Source organism: Chiroxiphia lanceolata, chromosome 12 (assembly GCF_009829145.1).
Source record: "Chiroxiphia lanceolata isolate bChiLan1 chromosome 12, bChiLan1.pri, whole genome shotgun sequence".
Taxonomy (NCBI): Eukaryota; Metazoa; Chordata; class Aves; order Passeriformes; family Pipridae; genus Chiroxiphia; species Chiroxiphia lanceolata.
This window is the reverse complement of record NC_045648.1, coordinates 12,060,949-12,082,459: the sequence shown is the minus strand read 5'-3', so window position 1 is coordinate 12,082,459 and position 21,511 is coordinate 12,060,949. Positions and strand designations below refer to the sequence as shown.

Below are 21,511 nucleotides of genomic sequence, written 5' to 3'. Positions count from 1 at the left end.
AGAATCCTGCTACTCTGCCATCTAAGCAGGTTCCCTACTGCAGCCTTGGATAGGATGTTCATGATCCAATGGCCTGGGTTTTTTTAATGAAAAATGGTCAATTGCTTTTTGATTGCAATGCAGAGAAAACCTTGCAAGATTAGACAGAAGTGGAAGCAAGAGTGCTGTGTTGCTTTTGTTATTCTCTAAATTGTAGCTCATTATTATTATACTCTATTTTACTCAATCATTATGCTCTGAAATGGACAATAAAGATGAAGAATTACTGTTTGTTATGCTGTATGGTCTCCAGAGTGCAGTTCTATTTGTTATTGTAAAGGAAGATTTAGTTTGCTGGTATGATAGATTCTTACTAGTTTTGTTGTATCTCTGAATTATAAACTAAGCTTGCTTAAGCTTGCTTGTCTTCTGCAAGGTCTTATTTCTTTTTCTTCTTTTTCCTTCACAAGATTAATATTATAAGCAAAACTTAATTGTGCACTTCTAGGTTAAGCTAGGACATCAACAGCAGAGTCTCCTGGGTTTGGCTGGGATAAAGTTGATTTTCTTCCTGGTGGCTGGTGCAGTGCTGTGTTTTGGATTTAGTACAAGAATAATGTTGATAACACAGAGATATCTTGATTGGTGCTGGGCAGTGCTTACCTGAAATTCAGGACTTGTCAGATTCTCATGCTCTGCCAGTGAGCAGGTGCACAGGAAGCTGAGAGGGAGGACACCCGGGACAGCTGACCCGAACTGGCCAGAGGGATTTTCCATACCATGGAACATCCTGCTCGTTGTAGATATTGGGGGAAGTGACTGAGCAGCTGTGTGTTACTTAGTTGCCAGCTGTGGTTAAACAACAATACATAGTAAACAATTACTCTTATAACCTTCATTGACATCAGAAAGGCTGTTTATGTACAGGTAGAACTTTGTGATAGCGTCAGGGTAGTCTGCCAAGGCATCAAATGATTTTTCAGGAGGTTTTACATATTTGTTTTTTTATTATTCTTTAGAATATCTTAGAGTAGATTTAGACTAGATATAAGGAAGAAAGTTTTTATGATGAGAGTGGTGAAACACTGACACAGGTGGTAGATGCTCCGTCTGTGGAAACATTCAAGGCCAGGTTGGACAGGGCTCTGACAACCTGGTGTAGCTGAAGGTGTTCGTGCCCATTGCAGGGGGTTGGACTGGGTGACCTTTAAAGGTGCCTTTTAACCCAGACTATTCTTTGCTTCTATGCTGGTGAGCCTTATACCTTTGGATGTATGATGATTTTCTTCTATCTCATGGGATGGGGTGGAATGATGTTTGTTCCCCCTACTTTCACCCTGCTCCACCTACAGTTTCAGAAGGAAAGAGTCTCCAATGCAATCATTGGTGCCTGAGGGCACCAACACTCTTTGCATAATTTTTTATTTCAGAGAGATGAGAACTTTAATATGATGGAATTGTTTTCTTGGCTTCTCTACCGTGCTTTACCAACTGCAGCAGAATGGTGTGTATGAAATTCATCTTTGATTTGACTTAATAGTTCACCCATCAGTGCACTGTGGGATTAGGGTGAATTACAGGGCAATAGCTCACTTAGAATGGAGATAAAACATTGTACTTGATCAGTTGCAGAGAACTGTTGTGTTGAGGATCAAGAACCCCCTCTTGTAGGAGAGCTGGTATTCAAAAGCTGTGAATTTCTTGAGGTCGATTTGAAGTGGTATCGATGTAAGAAAACACTCAGCTTTGGTTTGAAATTTAAATGTCAGCTTTTAGAATAACTTTTTAGAAGAAAGTTTCTGATTTCAGAAACTTCTATATTGTTCGTGAAGTCTTTATATTTGGTCAAATTCTGCTATTCCTTATAACAGTGAAATTCTGGGTAATTAATCTTGGCTATGAATTATTTGGTGGCAAAATTTGTTGTATTAGAGATATCCCATGTCACAGAAGGGTTAGAAGGAGTAAATTGGCAAAAGCTTGAACAACTAAAGCAACAGGTGAAGTGTTATTAGTGAAATACAAGTGATACTCTTACCTAGTGAATTAATACAATGTTAAAATAGCAAAGTGTTGGTATGAGCTACAGAGCGACAGGATCTGCAAGACGGAGGGGCTTTTACCACGCAGTGTCACTGCTCGCACCACCGCTTTGGGGGGGATGAAGTCAAGGAGAATCTTGATAGCTGGAAAAAGCCATGTGCAATGTAAAAATCACGCCTGACCACAGGCTGTGACCGAGAGCAGCTTCCCGGTCCTGCCCGGCTTCGCGGGATCGATGCCAAGCCCTGGTGTGGGAGGGGACGGTGGCGGCCGGGCTCGGTGGCCCCGATGCCCCGTCCCCTGCCCCGGGCCCCCTCCCGCAGCATCCCTGGGGATAAATGCGCCCCGGCGGCGTTCCGCCCGTGCCCGTGCGATGGAGGCGGCGGGCGGGCGGGCGCTGCTGGCGGCCGTGGGGCTTCTGTCGGCGCTGAGCGCTGCGGGCACGCTGTTCCTTCTGGCGCAGTGGCGGGAGCTCGGCGCGGCGCTGCGGGAGCTGGAGGCGGTGCGGGGGAACGGCTCCGTGCGGGGGCTGCCGGGCGAGCCCGGCCCCGCCGCCCCCGCCGCCCGCACCAAGCGGAGCCGGCGCGGGGAGCGCGGCCGCGGCACCGTGCGCGCCGAGAGCGACGAGATGCTGATGATGCTGACCTACTCCATGGTGCCGGTACGGCCCCGCCGGGATTGGGGTGCCGCCGGGGGATGGGGGATTTGGGACTGTCGCTTGTCCCAGCTGTAGCCTGAGGATCCCGCCAGCCCCGCGGTTTGCCCTGGGGGTGCCGTCCCGCTCCTGCCGCGGCGGGGTTTACCTGGAGCCAACACACCCACCTGGTGCTTGGAATCTCGCGCCTAAGGAACAGTGGTTCCTACTGTTGTCTGTAAATGCTGAGACGACAGAGCTGATGGGCCACAGAGTTGAGGTTGCCGTTAAACTTTACAAGTCGAAGTTACACAGACAAAGGGAGGGAACTTTAGGATTTCACGTAACTTCAAAAATTTAGTTGCAATAAGAAGTCAGTTTCTAAGTTACCAGTTTCCAAGGTTTCAGGTTTTTAAACCCAACACCACAAGCAGAACCCCCCTGTGTTTTCTGCTGTTCAGCATCTCACTGCAGGGTACTGGACATCACTTTATCAGTGAAATTTCATTTGGTTTGATTTTGATTTCTTTGAGATTGATAGTGCTCTTTCAGTAAGGGTTAAATTTAGGGTGGGATTTGACGGGTCAGGAGAACTGTATGTCCTTTCTCTCTGGCAAAACTGGCATAGTTTTTTGCACGTCGGTGAAAAGATTATCTTGCTCAGTAGGAAACAGGTCACATAGCTGAAAAATTTTAAATAGATTGAAAAACTTTTACGTTCTGAGTCAGAAGAAATGTAAGAAAAATATTACTATTGAGAGAACCTTAATGGAAATTCTGTCCCAGTAAGGGCTGCAGGCATAGGCCCACAAAAAAAAAAAGCAGGAGAGGTTAACTCAGGCTCTTACTCATGTCATTAATATTACTGGTTTTAAAAAGTATGTGCAGAAAATACCTCTTCAGTAGTGTTCTGTTGGCATGTTTTGTTAATAAATTATTGTAATCATCATTTCACAGTGATAACTACTCCTTTAATAGTAGAGCTAAAGAGACCGTAGAGCAGAGAGTTTTGATAGTGACTTTTTTTTATTTTTAGTGGCACTTGGATGCCTGGATAATTTGACAGTGGCCATTAAATGTGTTACTCCACTGCCATTAGGTACCACATACAGATTATGTGAATTTTATTACCCTCTCCAAATAGAACCAAGCACATGGTGTATATTTTAACAGCATGTGGCCAGAATATGCACTTGTGCCTTTAAATGTCCACTGTGACTACTGCTGTGTGCATGTGCATCTTTTAAATGTATCCTGCAGGGAGTTGCTGGGGGGGGGGGGTGGTCATGCCTTTTTGTTCTTACAAAGCTCCCATCAAACATTTTTCTGGCTGCTGCTCAGAGGAGTGTGTGTGTGCAGACTCACTTGCTCAAGGGGAAAAAAGGTGCCCTTAGAAAAATTTTCAAGCACCCCCTCCTCCCACTCCTGCATTTCTATGTTTGGAATATAACTCCCACTAAGTTAATTTCAAGGCTTGACTGCTTTTGTGCTGTGAGACAAAGTTTCTTAGAGTTGGTGAGATGACCCTTGTTACACTGGTGGGCCTTGGAGCAACGTTCCAACCTCTGTTGAATGTGGGCCCTGAATGGAGGTTTTGCCTGAGCGGGTTCTCTCTTGTGGTGGAAGCACCAATTTCTGCAGGTGTCAGTGTCCCACTGCTCCCAGAGATCTGGTGTGGCCACTGCTCAAGGATCTTTGAAATAACCTTAGGCATCAAGCCCCATATTTTAGCTTTGTTAACATGAGTATATTTTCGGTTCTGGGCCTATTATTTCTGTGTTTGTGTTTACATATACTTATTTTGTTAGAAAATAGGAAACTGGCAAATCTGTTGCTGCAGAAAGACTGATACAAAGGTAACAGTCCAGTAGGTTTCAAAGTGTGATTTAAGACAGTGCAAGAAGTGGCGGCTTATGGGGGCTACCGATTATCTGAGTAGTTGTTTCATAGTTTAGTCTTTTTTCTTTTTAATTTTTTTCCCCATTTCTTTGTGAGAAAACTTAATTTCTAGCATTTAAATAAGATACTTTCATCTGTAGCTTTTCTTAGTGATGATGCTGGCTGATTGAACAGTCTGCTCACCTCTCATTGCTAAGCTGGAGGTTCTGCTATAGTCTGTTTGCACTTCCTGAGTGCCATGTCCTTTCAATTGTCACCTGAGTTGCACTGAATGGTAAAAGTAGTGCTGCTGAGATAATTGGAGGGCCCCAAAGCAAGTTGTGATCACTTCATCAACCTCAATAGAACTATTTTAATTAAAATGCAGTTAGAATTAGAGTACACATGGACAATGTGTATTTTACAAATTAAAAGGTAGGAGACAGGTATTTTTGAGGAGTGTGAGGGGAAAGAGAACAAGCCTGATGTTCAAAACCAGTCAGCACTTCTCAGCTAATTTAAATTGAGTCTAAATTTCTTAAATGTAAGAGCTCTTCCAGTCCAGTCTGGAATCCAGTGCCTTCAGAGTATGCATCAAGCAGAACAGGAACCCATCGTCAAGTATGGTTTGGTTTTTCAGGAAAAGAATCCTTGCCATCAAAATAATTGCCTTTCTTTGAGTCTGTTAGATTTGTCAGTTGAAACTAATGATGCATTAATTTTAAAAATTATGATTGACAATGGCAAATAACCTTTCTAGGATTAAACTTCAATCTGCCTTTCAGATTGCCTTGCACTCATTTGTTCTGTCCTTTGGGACTAGTGCATTCCATTATTTGTAAATAGAGTAATTGTACCAAGATGAATAAATGTGAAACTCTTGGTAAATGTTTCATAAATTAGCATATATTGCACAGCCCTGAAGTAATGACCTTTTTATTTCCTGGCTATGAACATTAGACTTTCCCACAAAAGAGCTGAGGCATTGTCAGTGCTCATGTTCATATTTCTGCTGGTTGTTTTGATGAGTTGCAAAATATTTTAGAGTGTTGACTTTCAGTATGCAGGACACGTAAAGTGAATATTTGCCCAGCCAAGAGTCATGTATTTTGTAGTGATGACTTTTTAATTGATACATTTTATTCTACTCTAGATTAAGAGCATCTTTATGAATGTGTCTTCCAGCTTGGTTTTATAAAATCTGTCATGGTTGTGATGAATTATTTTGAGTGGATGAAGGTCCATTTCAAATTTGCAGATCTTGGTTATTCAAAGATAAGAAATCACTTATTTGGAACACAGGACACCTTTCTGCCTTAATATGCTGTGTTGAAAAAGTTTCCATCATTTGATGCAAATATAAAATAAAATCAAATGTAATTTTTATTGGCTAATGTTGGCTTTTAATACATGTTTTACAGTAATGTGTGAAATTTGCTGACTAGATGATGTATGGAGTTGTCTGGCCAATATTTTATTCATATTTTCAGTAAGGATTAATATGAGGTGTATTGAACAGATGCTTATGAGACAAACAGTCTGATGAGGTGGATGGTGTCACAGTGTTAAGGTAATTCTGAAAAGTTTATCTTATTAACAAAGTGGCCAGTTGTATCTTTGTTTTTCAAATTATTTCTGTAGGTAAAGTGAACCAGACACTTTTATGAAATACATTGTTTTCAACTTTACTTTCTTTGCAATATTAGGTCCGAGTGATGGTGGATTTATGTAACAGCACAAAAGGGATATGCTTAACAGGTATGCTTATTGCCTTAATCATTGAACCTCTGTGACCTTCAGGAACACAGAAATACAGTGTTCTCAAAGAACCTGAGGTCAATAACTGTGTCAAAGAACTGTGCTATTTACTCTATCAGAGTTTAAAAAAAAAAAGGTACTGGATGCCACTTTGGGACTTATCTGTACCCATTTAATACAAATGTTGGAATTTCAGGAGCTCAGTTGATGTTACTTGGAGCTATTTCTTTTCCATGTAATTTTCATAAACAAATCTCTCAGACTTAGGTGTTTAAAATACTAATTGAGGTTTAATCATGGTATTTTTGTGTATGCCACACTTGAAACCTAACATGGGATGAACACAGATGGTATAGAAACCCACTCCTGTTGTTGCAACTGCAGTGGAGCAGTGGGACTTGGATGAGCACCTTGTCTCAGCTGCATTGGACCCATGGCTACAGGATGTTTCACATCTTACCAGGGAGGAGCTGGAGCAGCTCATGGTTGGGACCAGAAAAGGTGTGAGAAGTTTTGATGTGATTTGGTGAAGAGTTCAGGGAGCAGCCAATTTAAGAGCAACTGTCCAGCTTTGAAGTCTATCACAGAATCAGTCATGTTATTTTTGAAAAGTAGAAGATTAGGAAGAAGTCAGTTTTTTATGAGTTAAAGAAAATGCTTCATTTGCTGTCTGGTTTGAGTTTTCAAATGGCTATTAGGTCCATTTGACTCCACTGATTCAACACAAATGAGAAGTACCATAGTACACACATGTTAAATACTGCTTCTGAAGTTGTAGGTCAGTTCTGATCCTAACAGACTGAAACACAAACAGTCTAAAAGTTTGCTTCTTTGGGCTTAGGATTTGTAAATTCACATTACTGAGTGCCTTCTGTACCTTCTTCTCCCTGAACACCATTAAATGCTTGGCTTTCTCTGCTATAGGCCCTAGTGTCATTTGCTGCCTTTCAAGCACCTTTCTTATCTATCTTTTGCTTATACAAAGAGCCTCAGTTTTGGGGATGAGGAAGTAAGTGAATGCACTAATAGGATATAACATTGTAGTGTGGAAAAAATGGCCATTTGCTAGAGAAATGGCAGAAAGATGTTAACTGATGTTACTGCCTGTACTGATTAAAAGGGATAATTGTTATAGTGGTATTGTAAGATGGTTTTCACTTTACTTATAATACTTTGTAATTAATACTGAAAATGGTCATCTTTAGGGAAATCTAATAATTACTGTTATTTTCTGTTGTAGAGAGTTTTGCTGAAGCAAGAGAGTACTTTGGCTGGATAACAATGTTCATAGAACTAATTTGGTTCTTTAATTGCAACTGCCACCTTTCTTTGTATTGTCCTAAAGTGTTTTTTTTTTTTTTTCTTAATGTGTACTGGGTATCATAGAAGATAAATCTTGTTACAGAAACATCAGGAACATTTTCTCTTTTAGTCTTGCTTTACTTTTACCTGCTATGCTTGCTTCTCATTAGGGCCCTTTATCTGAGCTATGTCAGAGACATTAAGACATTAAGGTTTCAGTGTTGCTGAATACCTGAAGTGAGTTCAAGTTCTAATGCACCAAGCAGTTTCTGTGGGAAGCTCAATCCAGGCTGGAGAACAATCACATGTGAAAAACCGGATTGGGATTTAGATGTAGTTAATAGGAATGATACAATCTCCCCTCCCCTCCCCAAACCTTCCCTTCCCTCTGTCTTTTTTTAAAATTTAAATAGTCTGAGTCCTGAGTGGCAATGAAATATCTGTAAAACACAGAGCAGTGTGGCATATGGTGTATTTTTAACAAGATTTTTTAATCGTGCCATTCAGCAGTATTGCAAAGCTACTAATCTTCTGCTATAACAGGTTGTTGGAGAACACTTATGTGAAGGAAAGGTAATGGCTGTTAAGTGCCTTGCATCCATGGCTTTGTGCAGGTACTGAAGCCCCTGACAGTGAGATTTCATTGTACAGGTTTTTTGTCAAACCTTTATCAACTGAAATCTGAAAAAAGCAAAATGTGTATATGTAATTATGTTGAAGGATTCTCTTTCACTAAGTCTGAGCTACTGCTAATGCTCAGATAGTTATTTATAATACAAAGCAGTTAAATAGCTAGATGTTAATTTTGAAATTTGAGGGGTTTTCCTCCCCTTTTACTGTTCTGATCTAATGCTAATCAGTTCAATTTGGAATTGCTTTTTTTTCTTGGTAGGTTAAATTCACCATTTCTTCCTGTGTTTTTTTTTCTTACTGTAGGCCCTCCAGGTCCCCCAGGTAAGACACTTGGATAATTTGAATAACATTTTGAGGTAATTAAAACAGTTGCTGGTACAAAATGTTGAAATGTAGAAATGCATCTTTCACAAAATACTTTTCCTTTTCTATTTAGCATGAGGGAAGGTTGAATGCCTGCCTTTATAGTTTTTGTATATAGGTCAACTCGTGCCCCTTCTGAGGCGGGGGAGGTTTTAGAAATTATAATTTTCTAGTGAAGGGAGTAGAATATTTAATCAAAACCAAATGGAATTAAGAGTGCTTAAGTAGCATTTAGCTGAAGAGAGGAGTCTATATATTAAAAAACCCGGAATAAATGGATATTGTAATTTAACATCTCTTTAAAAGTATTGATTATTGACTACTTCCCCCATAGCTTTTCCTCCTTTCTTATTTAATTCTCTCTCCCTGTTCTCACTCAAGTGTTGCTGTATGAATGTGTACTTGCTTTCTTTGTGTGCTGCTTTACTGTGAGTCTGCTTAGAGTAGTTCTCAGTATCAGAAAAGTATGAGTTATGTTTTTCCAGGGTTCAAGTATATATATAAAAACATACTGCATGTAAATGTAGTAGATTTAAGGATAAATTGCATTTAGCAGTGAAAATACAGTTGTGCTCTTTGGTTTCATCAGGGCCTCCTGGACTTGATGGACTGCCTGGCTACAATGGATCAGATGGAGTCCCAGGCATACCAGGACAAAAGGGAGAACCAGGACTAAATGGAAAAAGAGGAAAAATAGGTATTTTTTTTAATGGTTATTTAAAAAAAAAAAACCAACATTTTTTTTTTACTGCTATATTCAGTTGTTCTTTCTTGTAGACCTTTGTACAGGGAGAAGGGTTTCAAAGTTTACAAAGAAGGTGCATGTTACAGAATTCTGTACCATTTATTGTCTCATACTAAGCTTTGGCAGATTATTCAGACTTCCTCTACAGTGAGGAAGATGGTATATATACACCATAGAATATTGCACACTAAAATTACTGAACTCACTTAATTGAATATCCATATTCTGAACTCACTAGTAATTGCTATTATTGTAAGTATATTTCTACTCCCTCAACCTGCCAACATCACAACCCTTGACTTCAGACTTTTTAAAAAGAAAGCCAGAGTTTGGGGGTGAAAGTTGTTATATATGTTACCGCAGATTTGGTTCCAGATTCAATGCTGTGAGATCTTAAAGCAATACTTGGTTTCTCCACTGATTTACCTGGGGCAGACGAGCTGTGTGACAGTGCTGATGGATAACTGGTGTCTCCAAGGCAGAGAGAGAAAGCAGCAGGTGGTGAATGGGAGGAGGGGAAGGGACAAAAGAGTGTCAGAATGGTGGAACTGAGAGAGGATGGAGAAGAGGAAGGGTATGTTGATGAGCAGACAGGCTGGTATGCAGGCTGGTGTTTGTAGTGACCCATCTATTATTCTGGCTTTTCACATGGAGCTGTGTGGACTCGCTGGCAGGTGTAAGTGGAACAATTGCCTACTGTACCTTGAAACAACATGTGTTCTGTCTCTTCAGTATCCTCAATGAATTTTTAAAGTTGGAAATGAAAGTGAGAACCAGTCTTCAGAGAGCCAGGTGGCAATTGTGTCAGGCACATTTTGGATTTCAACCGCAAACTGTAGTTCTGCTTCTGATTATGCAAAATCAATTTAAGTAGTAAAACCATAGTAGAAAAACAAGCAGTTTCTTCTCAAGTATTAACAAATGTAATTTATTTGAAATCTATGCCCACAAGAACACTGACATTTCTATTTGTAAACATTTTTCTCTCTCCTGAAGTGAGAAAATAGTAACTGGCACAAAAGTAGAGGGTGGAGAGTTTCGATGTGTCAGTTGTACAAACACACAATTTTTTCCTATTGCAGAACTAAATCACACAGGACAAAGGAATATCTTGTTAAATATATGAATTTACTACATGATCAAGTGCAAAAAGTATGTGGGCTAATCATGCTTCTAGCAAGTGTAGAGTTATAACAGCCACAGAAAGCATTGCTAGACAGCTGTATCTATGTTCTATTGGGACGGTGGAAAAAGTTAAAAGTGCAATGTGTGTTGTAAAGTTTGTGCCTAATTACTTTAAAAAAACCCCTAGATGAGCTATGATAATGCCTTTCTTCAATGTCTTACATATGTGAAATAAAGGCATGACCTCACATCTTTCCACAGTATTTCTACTTATCCAGAAATTCTCCTGCCAGTATTAATGAGGTCCAGGCCTGTGTGATCTGTGTTCAAAACTCAGAGATCACAAGGTAGAGAATATATTATTTGCACCAGACAAATTGCACACAGTTTCCCTTCATATTAGGTTACAACATTTCTTTGAAATCCAAACAAATTACAGCTACCCAGCTAAATACAGGTGAAAAAAAAATAACTAGAGTGAATATGGTTTGCAGTAAAAATATGTATTAATTGGTGCTTAATGCTGGAGTAGAGTTCTTGGTACTGAAATGCTTTTTATTTCTAGGTCTGCCAGGACCAAAAGGTGATCAAGGACAGAAAGGAGAACCTGGAGAAATGGGTTTACCTGGCAAGGATGGTATGCCAGGAGTAAAAGGTGCAAGAGGAACCAAGGGGGAAAAGGGGGATGCAAGCAGTGATGTGATATTAGAAGGTATGAAGAAGTTCTCTTGCAACAGTGTGCTTGACAGAAAAAGATACCTTCCACTTCTGAAGCATGAATGTGATGTGCAAGAGCAGGACCAACCAGTATAAATATGGTATACACACACAGTGAAGTTTGAGTATTGCTGTGCCCAGGAGATTGTTCTCTTTGTAATGCAAGTCTTCACAAAAACTTTTCTGCTTGGGCTTTAGGTTGAGGTGTTTGTGAACTCCACTCTTTCCAATACACTTCCAGACAGCTGACCTTTTCCTGCTCTTTCTTTCAGTGTGGTTTTATTTCTCTATTAGAAAATGAGGGTCAGATATCCACGCAGGAATACATGAAGCAGCCAAACTGTGTAAAATTACAGCAATGTAGCATCTGAAGTTGAGGTCTTAGAATGCAGTGAGTAAAAGGCAGCAGTGCTATACAGCTCTCTAATGTGCCTGTAATCCAGACAGATAAAATGCACTGATGACCTACACCTTGTGAAATTCTTTATGGCAACAGCCAGCATTCTAGTGTGTATTGCACCATATTTCTGTACTCAGAAACCTCTTAAGAAAGAGAGAGGCTGTTTTAGAGATGTCTCCAAGTCTGCCACGTGGTTCTCTGCAGGTTGCCTGTTGTCTGTGCAAGGCCTGTGACAGGACTCTGTTTTGTACACAGGTGCAAAAGGTGAACCTGGACCACCAGGGCCCCCTGGACCACCTGGACCCCCGGGGCCTCCAGGTAAACGTAAAGGTAAAGCTAAAGCAGAGCTTCAGGAGAACACATGCAGCAGCACATGCACAGGTTAGTTCTCCCCACTGTTCTTTTTTGTATTATGAACTAGTTCAATATTAAAATATTGCTTCAAGTGTCACAAAACAGTAAGCACAGGTTTAATTTCGCTTGGCATCAGTAAAACTGCAAACTTAAAGCTGAATATATGTTTAGGTGTTTTACTGAAATATGGTTGAATAAGGAAGCAAGTTACCACCTGTACAATATTAGTCTTTTCATTGTGCTATGCTAATGGTCAGGCAAAGTGTTTAAAAACGGTGTTTTTCTGTTAGATGGGATAAATTTGGAAAGTATGAGAAATGCAGTTAAAATTTTTGGCTTTTTAAATGCTGAATTTCTAATTTTACATGTAAATACATCACCCTGATTCTGGATATTGAAGTATCTGAACAGAGCCCAGAGGGACTCCCTACAACAGAAAGTAGAGAGCTGGAGCAGAAATCTCATCCTATTTGAAGTTCAGAAATGCATGAAGTACTATAGGAGATAATTGAGCCATTTGCTCATGTGGCCTCTTTCCAAGTGTTGAAGCAGCCTGAAGTGCTTTGCAGGATAAGCCTTCTGATGGATTTCTGATGGATTTGAAATCGCAGTGTGCAAATGGGAGTTACAGTCAAATAACTCTGCAAAGATGAGATCTTCCTCAATGAGCTTTTATGTTTTATGACTTAGTAAGCCATGAGATCTTATTACCAAAATTCAAAGAATAACCCAGCTTTTATAATTAAATATTCATATCCTTTTCAAGGAAAGAGAATGTACATACTGATTTACAACTGTAATTAACTTATTACATAAGAATACAAGACTGGTTTCTTCAAATTAAATTTTGAATTGGGTAAAACTTTTTTTTTCTTCAAAAAAGAGAATAATGAGTTGGAAGCTCGGGTGTATTTTTTCTCAATGGTACTGTTAGTGAATTCTAAAAGAAACAAAACATCTCTGCTCCAAACTGCCTTGCTCCATCCCTCCTCCAACAGACCAAATCAATAGTTTTAATGTCTTGTAAACTCCACTAACTCTCAACCAGAACATTTTATGATAGGAATCAGTAGGATATTTATCTTGGTTTTTTGATGGAAAGAAAGTAATGAAAATTTCCCATAAGAGTCTCTGATTGAAAACTGTCTTTTTAATTTGAGTTGCTGTCTGATTGATGCAGCTGAAAGGCCCTCAGAGTACTGCAGCTATCCTCAAACACAAATAGCACACTCAGCTTTGCTGCACTGACCTGCTCCCTGACTGCTCTGTAGCCTTAGATAAACTACTGTACAGGGAACTGCTCATCCAGTCAACGGCATCTATCAGACTCAGCCCAAGAAAATTAACTTGTGCATTGCAACTCATGATTTCTGCTGAGTGGGTTCCTTTCTTGAGATATTCTGACAATATTTTGTGATCAGAAGCTGGAAAGGGATCCAGAGGGATTGGTAGATTCCAGCTATAGGGCACTGAGCTTACCGTGGTTGGGTTGACTGTTTAGGCCTTTTTTGGAGATGCACTGTGATCGCTTGCAAACTTTCAATGTCATTTCACCAAATGCCTTAGATAAAAGGATGGGAGAAATACATCTTGTTCTTGCTTCGTGTTGGAGTAGTTTTTGTCCGCATGAGCAAAGAGAGGACACAACCTAAAGGAAAAAACAACAATTCAGTATAATCTGTCCTTTCTTTCCTCAATGTCATGGTGCCCTTTCAGCATTACTTTATTTCATATTTTTACTATCTTTCTCACTTAAATTTCAGCACAGATCTGTAAATCCCAGAAATATGTGGCAAAGAAACAAGAAGAATATGTGTCTAAAAGAATTTACAGCCTGTATATCAAGCAGTGTGCAATATGTAAGATGAAAGTTAAGGATGGAATTAGAAAACAAGGCTACAATGAAATAAGGATATCTTCAGCAAAAAGCTGAGAACTGTTCTCTGCGGTTATTCCTGCTAAGCAAACTGAAATGTGTCACATTGTTTTAAGGGCAGAAGAGGTACCTGGTTTTACAGAAAAAGATCCATAAATAATTCAGGCCTTGTTTTAACGGTAAACTCAAAGGGAAAATCCAACCAATGCTCCTCAGACTGTTGAGGGGTGGGTAAAAATGTTTCCAGGTGTTTGTTTCTAATGTGAAACATTTCTATGCCTGTAAGTATCATAATCCATCATTTCCCTCAGTCTTTCACACTACTGCTTCTGTGGCATGAGTGGCTGAGCTGCAATCTTATGCATCATTGTGCTCAGTGTATGTGTTAGTGCTTTATTGCTGTCTTGGGCTGGAGTGTGGCAATCTGGGAATGATGCTTTTGAGTTTAACAACCACTCATTCCCAAGAAAATGTTTTTGGTATTACTGCGAAATCAGCCGTTTTCCAACTACCTCAGTTGTGTAAAGTTATATAAGGAAAAAAGGGCAACTGTCTTTCTAAGCAGCTACTCAGGAACTCATAGCTAAGGAATTAAATCTCTTGATTTAATTAGTTACTCCTCAAAGTTCACTGTCAGCCTGACAACCTCAAGGAAACAAACCAACCCAAACATTTCATTTCCTTGGCAGGAGTGAGAGCAAATCTTTCCTAATCTCATTTTTTGACCAGACCAACCTGAGCAGATTTTTTTCTCAGGTGAAACAAAATCCCAGTTGTCATCCTTTTATTTTAGTGGAGTCACTGATGTGCACATCTGTCATGTGCATGTCAAACAGAGAAATGTCTTTTGTCTGTCATGTCAAATAGAGAAAAATGACATATTTTACCATTTCTCCCTCAACTCCAGGTGAGACATGTGATGTACCAAATGATGACACCCTGGCTGGAAAAGCTGAAGAGAGAACCCCTGGTCCTTCAAAAAAACCTGGTAACCTGCTGCAGAGCATGACTAAGTGCTACTTGCTGTTTTAGTGTCACAGATCATGGACATGTGCTTTTTTTTCTACTAGAATGCGTCATAACATCTGTGGGAAGTCCTGTTCACTTTGTCAGTGTTCAGCAAACATTTGGAACTTGGATGCGGGAGCCTGCAAATATAAGTGATGAAAGGATTTGGCTTACCATGCATTTCTTAGGTATTTTTAGTAGTAGTCATAATCCAAAATCCATTGTTATACTGACACTGCTTCCTTAATCCCTTCAAACTAAAGTAATAAGTACAATGGGGTTTTACCCACATCTTTTTCAGAGTATTTTACATATTACCTGTATAAAACTTGACTATAAATATGGTTGTAGGCATTTGTAGTGTCAGACATCTTCAGAGGCAACATTAGATTTTAAAAATAGTTTGAAGTTTTCAGTTTGTTTTTTTTAACAAATTCAAATTTAAATGCCTGGTGTTCATGGTGTTTTATTCTTTTCTTTCAAGAGTTTCTCTTTTCTATGGCTTTACTTCTCTAAATTGTAGCTAGGAGTTTTGCCCTTTCATTTAGCCAGGCATGAAAATGAATCAGTTTCTGCATTAGCTACATTAAGAGCAGGAAAATGCCCAGGACCTAAGTGGAAAAAGGAAATATTTCTGCATATATATCAACTGTGTTCAGAATGAGGGTCCATTAAGTCTGTGGGAAACAGGCTCTTGCTCATCTCCTATATAGTTTTTTTTTTGTGTGTCTCTGGATTACTTCTTCACATTTCAGCAAGATGAATCATTATTGAAAACACACATACAATTGTTATCTGTCAGACAGTTGATTGAGATTGACTTTTACTGAAGACTGAATTTTAGAATAGAGATTTCAAAATTAGATGAGCCAGATGGTAGTCCCTTTTTTTTTCTCATGTTTTCCCCTTTGTTTAGGAAACTCTATAAAAGAATATGAGAATTCCAATGCCTTGCTGAATGACAGCTACAGGATCATTAACATCACGGGATTCTATTATGGATGTGGTCATGCAGTACAAAACAATCATCTGTACTATCAGAAGGGAGGAACCAATGTCATTCTGAAGTAAGTCAAACATAGTTGTCTTAAAGCAAGTGATGGTGTGGAAGGAGGAGCGGTGGGCTAAAGTGACAGAGGTGAACCTCAGAAAAGCAGACAACTTTCCTTGTACCATTTTGTGTTTCTTTTTGATCCTAACTAGAATAGGAAGAATGGTGGAATGGCTCAGAACTCTTTCCAGAACAGAAAAACTTATTCTTTACAATCTGTAACTACAATGTGGGCCACCAGCCTTCCATTTGTGTGTGGAGATGCTGCAGAAGGAGGGAAACTGGGAGGGTAGCCCAGGTCCACTACTTTGCTGTGACAGTTTTTTAGGCATCAGAGCTGAACTGTGTCTAAGGGGTTCACCTCTGCAGTTACTATGTGGTAGGGCAACTGGGCCTCAAGATGAACAAGATGCCACATGCAGAGATGACAACAGATTTTTCTCTTGGCTATCCTGGGGTCCAACAGGTTGCTATTATACATTACATTGCTATGGGTGTTCTTCAACTTGGATTCTTTCCTGTGTTCATAATTGCAAGAAAGAAAAGAGAACTGACTAAGGAATTTGGATATCAGAAAAAGGCATTTGATTTAGAAAAATAACTTGTGCATCTACCTGCACCTGAGTAAGAACTGGTTCAGCTGCAGTCTGGGAGGCACAGGGGGTGGCTCTGTAGAGCTGCTCTCTGGGCTGTCCCGTGCTCTGCTCTTGGCTGGCCTGGGAGTGGATGCTGCTGGATGCTGGAGCAGAGGAATGCACTGAGGCACCAGCTGAGGACGTGGTGACCTGGTGAATTGCACATTCCATTGTGGAGGAGTGGCTCCAATGTTTGATTTCCTTGTAATAAGAGGTTCCTACAACTCTCCCGATGTATGTCCCTGAACTGGAACTGGGAATTACGTCTCTGTTTCGGTTTCTCCTGAGGACAGAGACAGACAATACAAATCAAAACCAAAATCTCACCTTGTGGGAAGAGCCAAAGACAGACAGTCCAAGGGCAAGTGAAAGATTGCGTGCGCTTTCAAGTTCTTACACGACCCTGATGTTTGAGCCAAGAACATTTACTATACTTTGATGTCTATTCCCAAGCAGGTGTGAGTGCTGCCTTCCTATATTCATGTGGATGCCAAGGAATGTGAGCAAGCTGTGTGGATTCTATAATATTTATTCTGCAAAGACAAGCTCGCTTTTTGGCAACCTCCTTTAAATACCTTTAGGCTTTTTTTCTGTAAAGATCATCACAGTCTAAGCAATACATAGTGATAGGGCAGAGATTCCTCAGCTTTGCTTGGGTACCGTTAATTGAGAAATGCTTTCATGTACAGAAGAACACAAACTATTTGTGGAATTTTTAAAACCTCTCTAAGGAGCTGCTGAGAAATGGCCTTTCTGTTCAGTTATTCACTCTCAGATTATTTGTCTTCAGCACAGATTGAATGAGGCACTACGAATTCTGTGACAGTGAATTTTATGACTGTGAACTCCTTGAATTTGGGCTGCATAAAAACTTCTTTTGTATTGATTTAATGGAAGGAATGGGTGAGGATCGGGTTGGCTCATCTTGCAAATGTTGAAAAAATATTTAAAAGGAGTTTCTTGTCATATTTAAAAGCTGGCAAAACTAGGTTTGTCTGACCTTTGGCAGGTTTTCTCATGATGGTCCAATCCCTGACATTGTTTCATAACATGCTTTCTCACCTCTGTTATTTTTGGTTGACTTCACTGCTATTAGTGATCAGAAAAGTGTTTGCAGCTTGAGTTCCCTGCAGTTGATGGAAGTATTACACTGTATGTTGTCATTGACCCCAAGGTGTCAGATGATTAAAGAATTTTGCAGACTGTCCTTGACTGGGGAGCCCAAGAGAACCCCAGGAATGAAACTTCACTTTTCTGCTCCTTTCAGGATTTTCACATATAACAGGAAAAGACAGTTGTGTGTTGCAGATCTTGCACTTTTCTAATGAATCTTGAGGTGGTTTTTTTCTTATTGGCTCTTTATAGAAAAAAATCCTGAAGAAAAACTGCATTTCTGAGTGACTATTCCTGTCAAGGGCTGTCCTTCTAGCCCTTGCATGAGGTCATTTACAAACATGAAGCAACTAACAAGATTAACTGGGTTGACACACACATTTCTCAAATCTTCTCCAGCCTTGAAGAGTTCTTTTATTGCACATAAATGCTGCTGGAATATGGAGTTGCTGCAGATGTGAGTTTTCCAAAAGCCAAGGGAAAGTATCTAAGTTGGTCATTCTTTATTTTTCTTATCATGATTTTTCCAGTATATGCTATCAATGCCCTTTAGACTGAAAAATTATCCTTCCAGTATTCTTCCTTCTATTATAAGTTCCTGGATCTGAAATGTTCCTGTGATTAAGCCTGTCTTCTCAGAAAACTTGTAAGTGTAGCGGATTCCTGTATTGAGTAACGTTTTTTCTTCCTCTATTGGAAGAGTGGAGCTATACAGTTAGATAGAAGTCAGACATGAAATGTGCTTCTTTATAGAGGGCACTATTTAAAAAGATTAAACGTTCTCCCTCTGCCTTTGCTCAAGTATGGAGTTATTTGGTGGTTAAATGCTAACTGCAGATGTGTCTCAATAGAAGCTGATTAGCCTCTAGTAGAGGAACACAATTTAGTTGCTCACTGCTGCTGCCCTCAGATTATCATCGTCCTAAGGAATTTCAAGGAATGAAAACAACTTTATAGAGATGAAGCATTCAGGCTGTCCTGTTGAGGCCAGCATGAGGTCAGAATTTTGGCTCTGCAAAAGTAGAATTTTTATTCCTTTGATGTCTATTTGACCAAATCACTGTGTTATCTGGACTGTTTTCAGAAGAGGAACTCTAAGACCAGGTGAACCTGCCCAGAATTTAAGCTGCTTTCGTCACTCACGTTTTCTCCCTTTAGTTCTAGTCAAAAGCAAACTTATGTACAGATTCCATTTCACAAGTCTGGGCCTTCACCTGGTATCCAATTCTTTTTCATATCCATTCCTTTTAGTTGCTTCTTTCATCCAAGTGATAATACAGCTCACAGACTAAATAAAGTGAGACCTACCAAAGCAAGTCCATGCTCTTATGCATCTCTGATTGGTTGTTACTTCGGAATTTTCTCCTAGTGTTTTGGAAGGTTCTTTGAGAACTTAATCTTAAAAGACATCAGAATGGTCCTTGAACTCAAGTGCTTTCAACAACACTTCTATCAGTAATAACGCACTTGGAATTACTTCAGCCAACCCGTGTGCATGGAAATGAACTTTAACACAGTGCACTGAGTCCTCACTGTATCTCATTGCAGATTTGGGCTCGACAGAGCATCGCTGGGCACTCTGCTCATTGAAAATGCCCTACACCACGGGCGCAACTACCTCTTCTCTAACTCCAAGACGTATTTCAACATAGCGGTGGACGAGAAGGGGCTCTGGATTATCTATGCCTCGAGCACTGATGAAAACATAATGGTAGCACATATTGATGAAGAAACGTTTTCAGTCATTCAGCACATCAACACCACATATCCAAAGTCCAAGGCTGGTAATGCATTCATAGCATGTGGCATTATTTATGTTACTGACACTAAGGACGTGACAGTAAGTTTTGCTTTTGATTTACTGAAAGGGAAGCAGGTTGATGCAAGGTTTGAATTACGGTCTTCACAGTCTGTTCTTGCCATGCTTTCGTACAGCCTACGAGACAAGAACTTGTACACGTGGGAGAACGGGAGCTTAATGGTGTACCCTGTACATTTTGGAAGATGAAAATATTTTAACATGCCATGTATGGGAGCCATGCTTGTCTAAATAATCTCTTCAAAGCTCTGTGACATACACATGTGGGTCTCTTCACTTGGCATCATTTTCTGTTTACTGATGGTGGTTGGTGAGTGTGTCTAAAAGTAAGATCAGTTGCCTTTTTATAAACACACTTCAGTTACACAGGCCATCCTCATCTTTTTAAAAAATAGCTGTTCACTATTGCAGCTGGCAAACGGTTAGCACAGACTTGCTTTTGTTTCTCCCCTGTTATTCAGCTGATAATTGTATCTAATGTACATCGATTATCCCATGGTCATGTGCTCAGCAGAGACTATTTATAACTTTCAGTTGCGATCATCTTCTCTGCAATCATTTTCTAGTCAGTGATTATGGTCTAGTATAAATATCTAAATAATGAACTTTTGTGTACAAATACCTTTGTCACTTTCATTTAATTTCCATGGATTCTCAGCGAAGATTTTTTTTTCTGAACAGAGGTTTACAGCTGTTACAAATAAGGAGGATGGAAAGAGTTATTTAAATAGAAAAAAAGCTGAAAGCTTCCCCTTTGACGAGCTCAATCAACTGTTAGTAATCAAAAGCAAAATCCAGCCAAAGTACAAGGAAAATAGGAATAATGACGTGAAGTACTGAATATACATTTTGTTTCATAAATGATGAATTGGAAGAAAAGTACCAAGGTTTAAAATTGAAGAGAAGATGTAACATTTATGATTAAATTTTCATTTTTAACAGTGTTTGCATTTTGAATGTTGCTGCAGCCTCTTCCTTTCCCCTCACTGTCATGTAAACTATACCATTATAACTTGTTTACAATTGTATTTAATTACAGTAACACATATTTCTAAAGTAAAATGTCCCCACATTCATCCATACAAATGAAATCATAAAATGAAGGGTATATGTTTTTGCTGCTATTCTTAGAAAAATAAAGTAGCTTAAGCAGGAATACATGTATTCATCATACTGCTTAATGGCTTAATTTGTTGTTAACCTTAAGTCAGAGACCACATATTCACATTCAAATTTTTGAAAGCTAGAGCTGAGAAATAATAGGAACTTTTTAATTTTGTTCTGGTATTTCAGGTTTCTAAATTCAACATTGGGACATAAATCTCTACTGTTGTTTTGTGTATCTATATTCAAAATTGTGCTCTTTGGAAAACCCCTACTTGAATTTCTAAGCTGTCTGTGCATATTGCTAAAGTTCATGGAGCTCATCCAAATATTTAGATGCAAAGTGTCATTTAAATCCTGAACTGCACTGAAGTGTTTAATACCTTTGTGACATCATCAAAGGGATTAATGAATTTGGGAATGTCTGTGCCTGCAGAACCTTCTCTAGCTGAAAAAATTCCTCTGCTGCAGCTAAACTTCAGTGTGTGATACAGTGATGATTGGGCCTCTTCTCAGCATACCTGCTGTTTTCACTAAGGCCTTGCAGACAAAGAAGAGGGAGATGCAGACAAAACAAAAAATCATAATTAATACTTTGAACTAGTACATGCACAAAAACTCATAGATTAACAATTCTATTTATACCTGTATAAAGAATGTGACACTTCACACTCCAGAGCTACAGTTCTATGGGCTGCTTTTGACTTCTGTGGGGTGTGGGGGTTTTTTTTGGTAGTTTTTTTCATGTTTATGTTTGTTTGTGGTGTTTTAAAAACTGAGTTATAGTACTAATAAAGTAAGCTTTCTTGGCTAACCCCTCTTCTAAAAGTCAGCAATATACTTGGGCAAACACAGTTCTAGATAGTGCGCCTATCTTAAAACATGGTAAACTTCTGCATGACATTGTCGAAGCACATGGATCAACCTCTTGGAGGAGGAAGGCCAGGAAATTCTGCCTGTTTTCTCAGTGACAG

The 21,511-nt window shown here is 39.5% G+C and overlaps 1 protein-coding gene across 1 annotated transcript; it reads left to right on the top strand.

The window, feature by feature from the left end:
• The first annotated feature begins 2,533 nt into the window (after positions 1–2,533).
• GLDN (gliomedin) lies at positions 2,534–20,597 on the top strand. The gene is made up of 10 exons (XM_032700587.1): positions 2,534–2,683; positions 6,241–6,292; positions 8,531–8,548; positions 9,180–9,287; positions 11,026–11,172; positions 11,833–11,958; positions 14,715–14,795; positions 14,878–15,003; positions 15,732–15,882; positions 19,163–20,597. The coding sequence occupies exons 1-10, from the start codon at positions 2,651–2,653 to the stop codon at positions 19,620–19,622; spliced, it is 1,302 nt and encodes a 433-aa protein (XP_032556478.1). The 5' UTR covers positions 2,534–2,650; the 3' UTR covers positions 19,623–20,597.
• Positions 20,598–21,511: the final 914 nt, after the last annotated feature.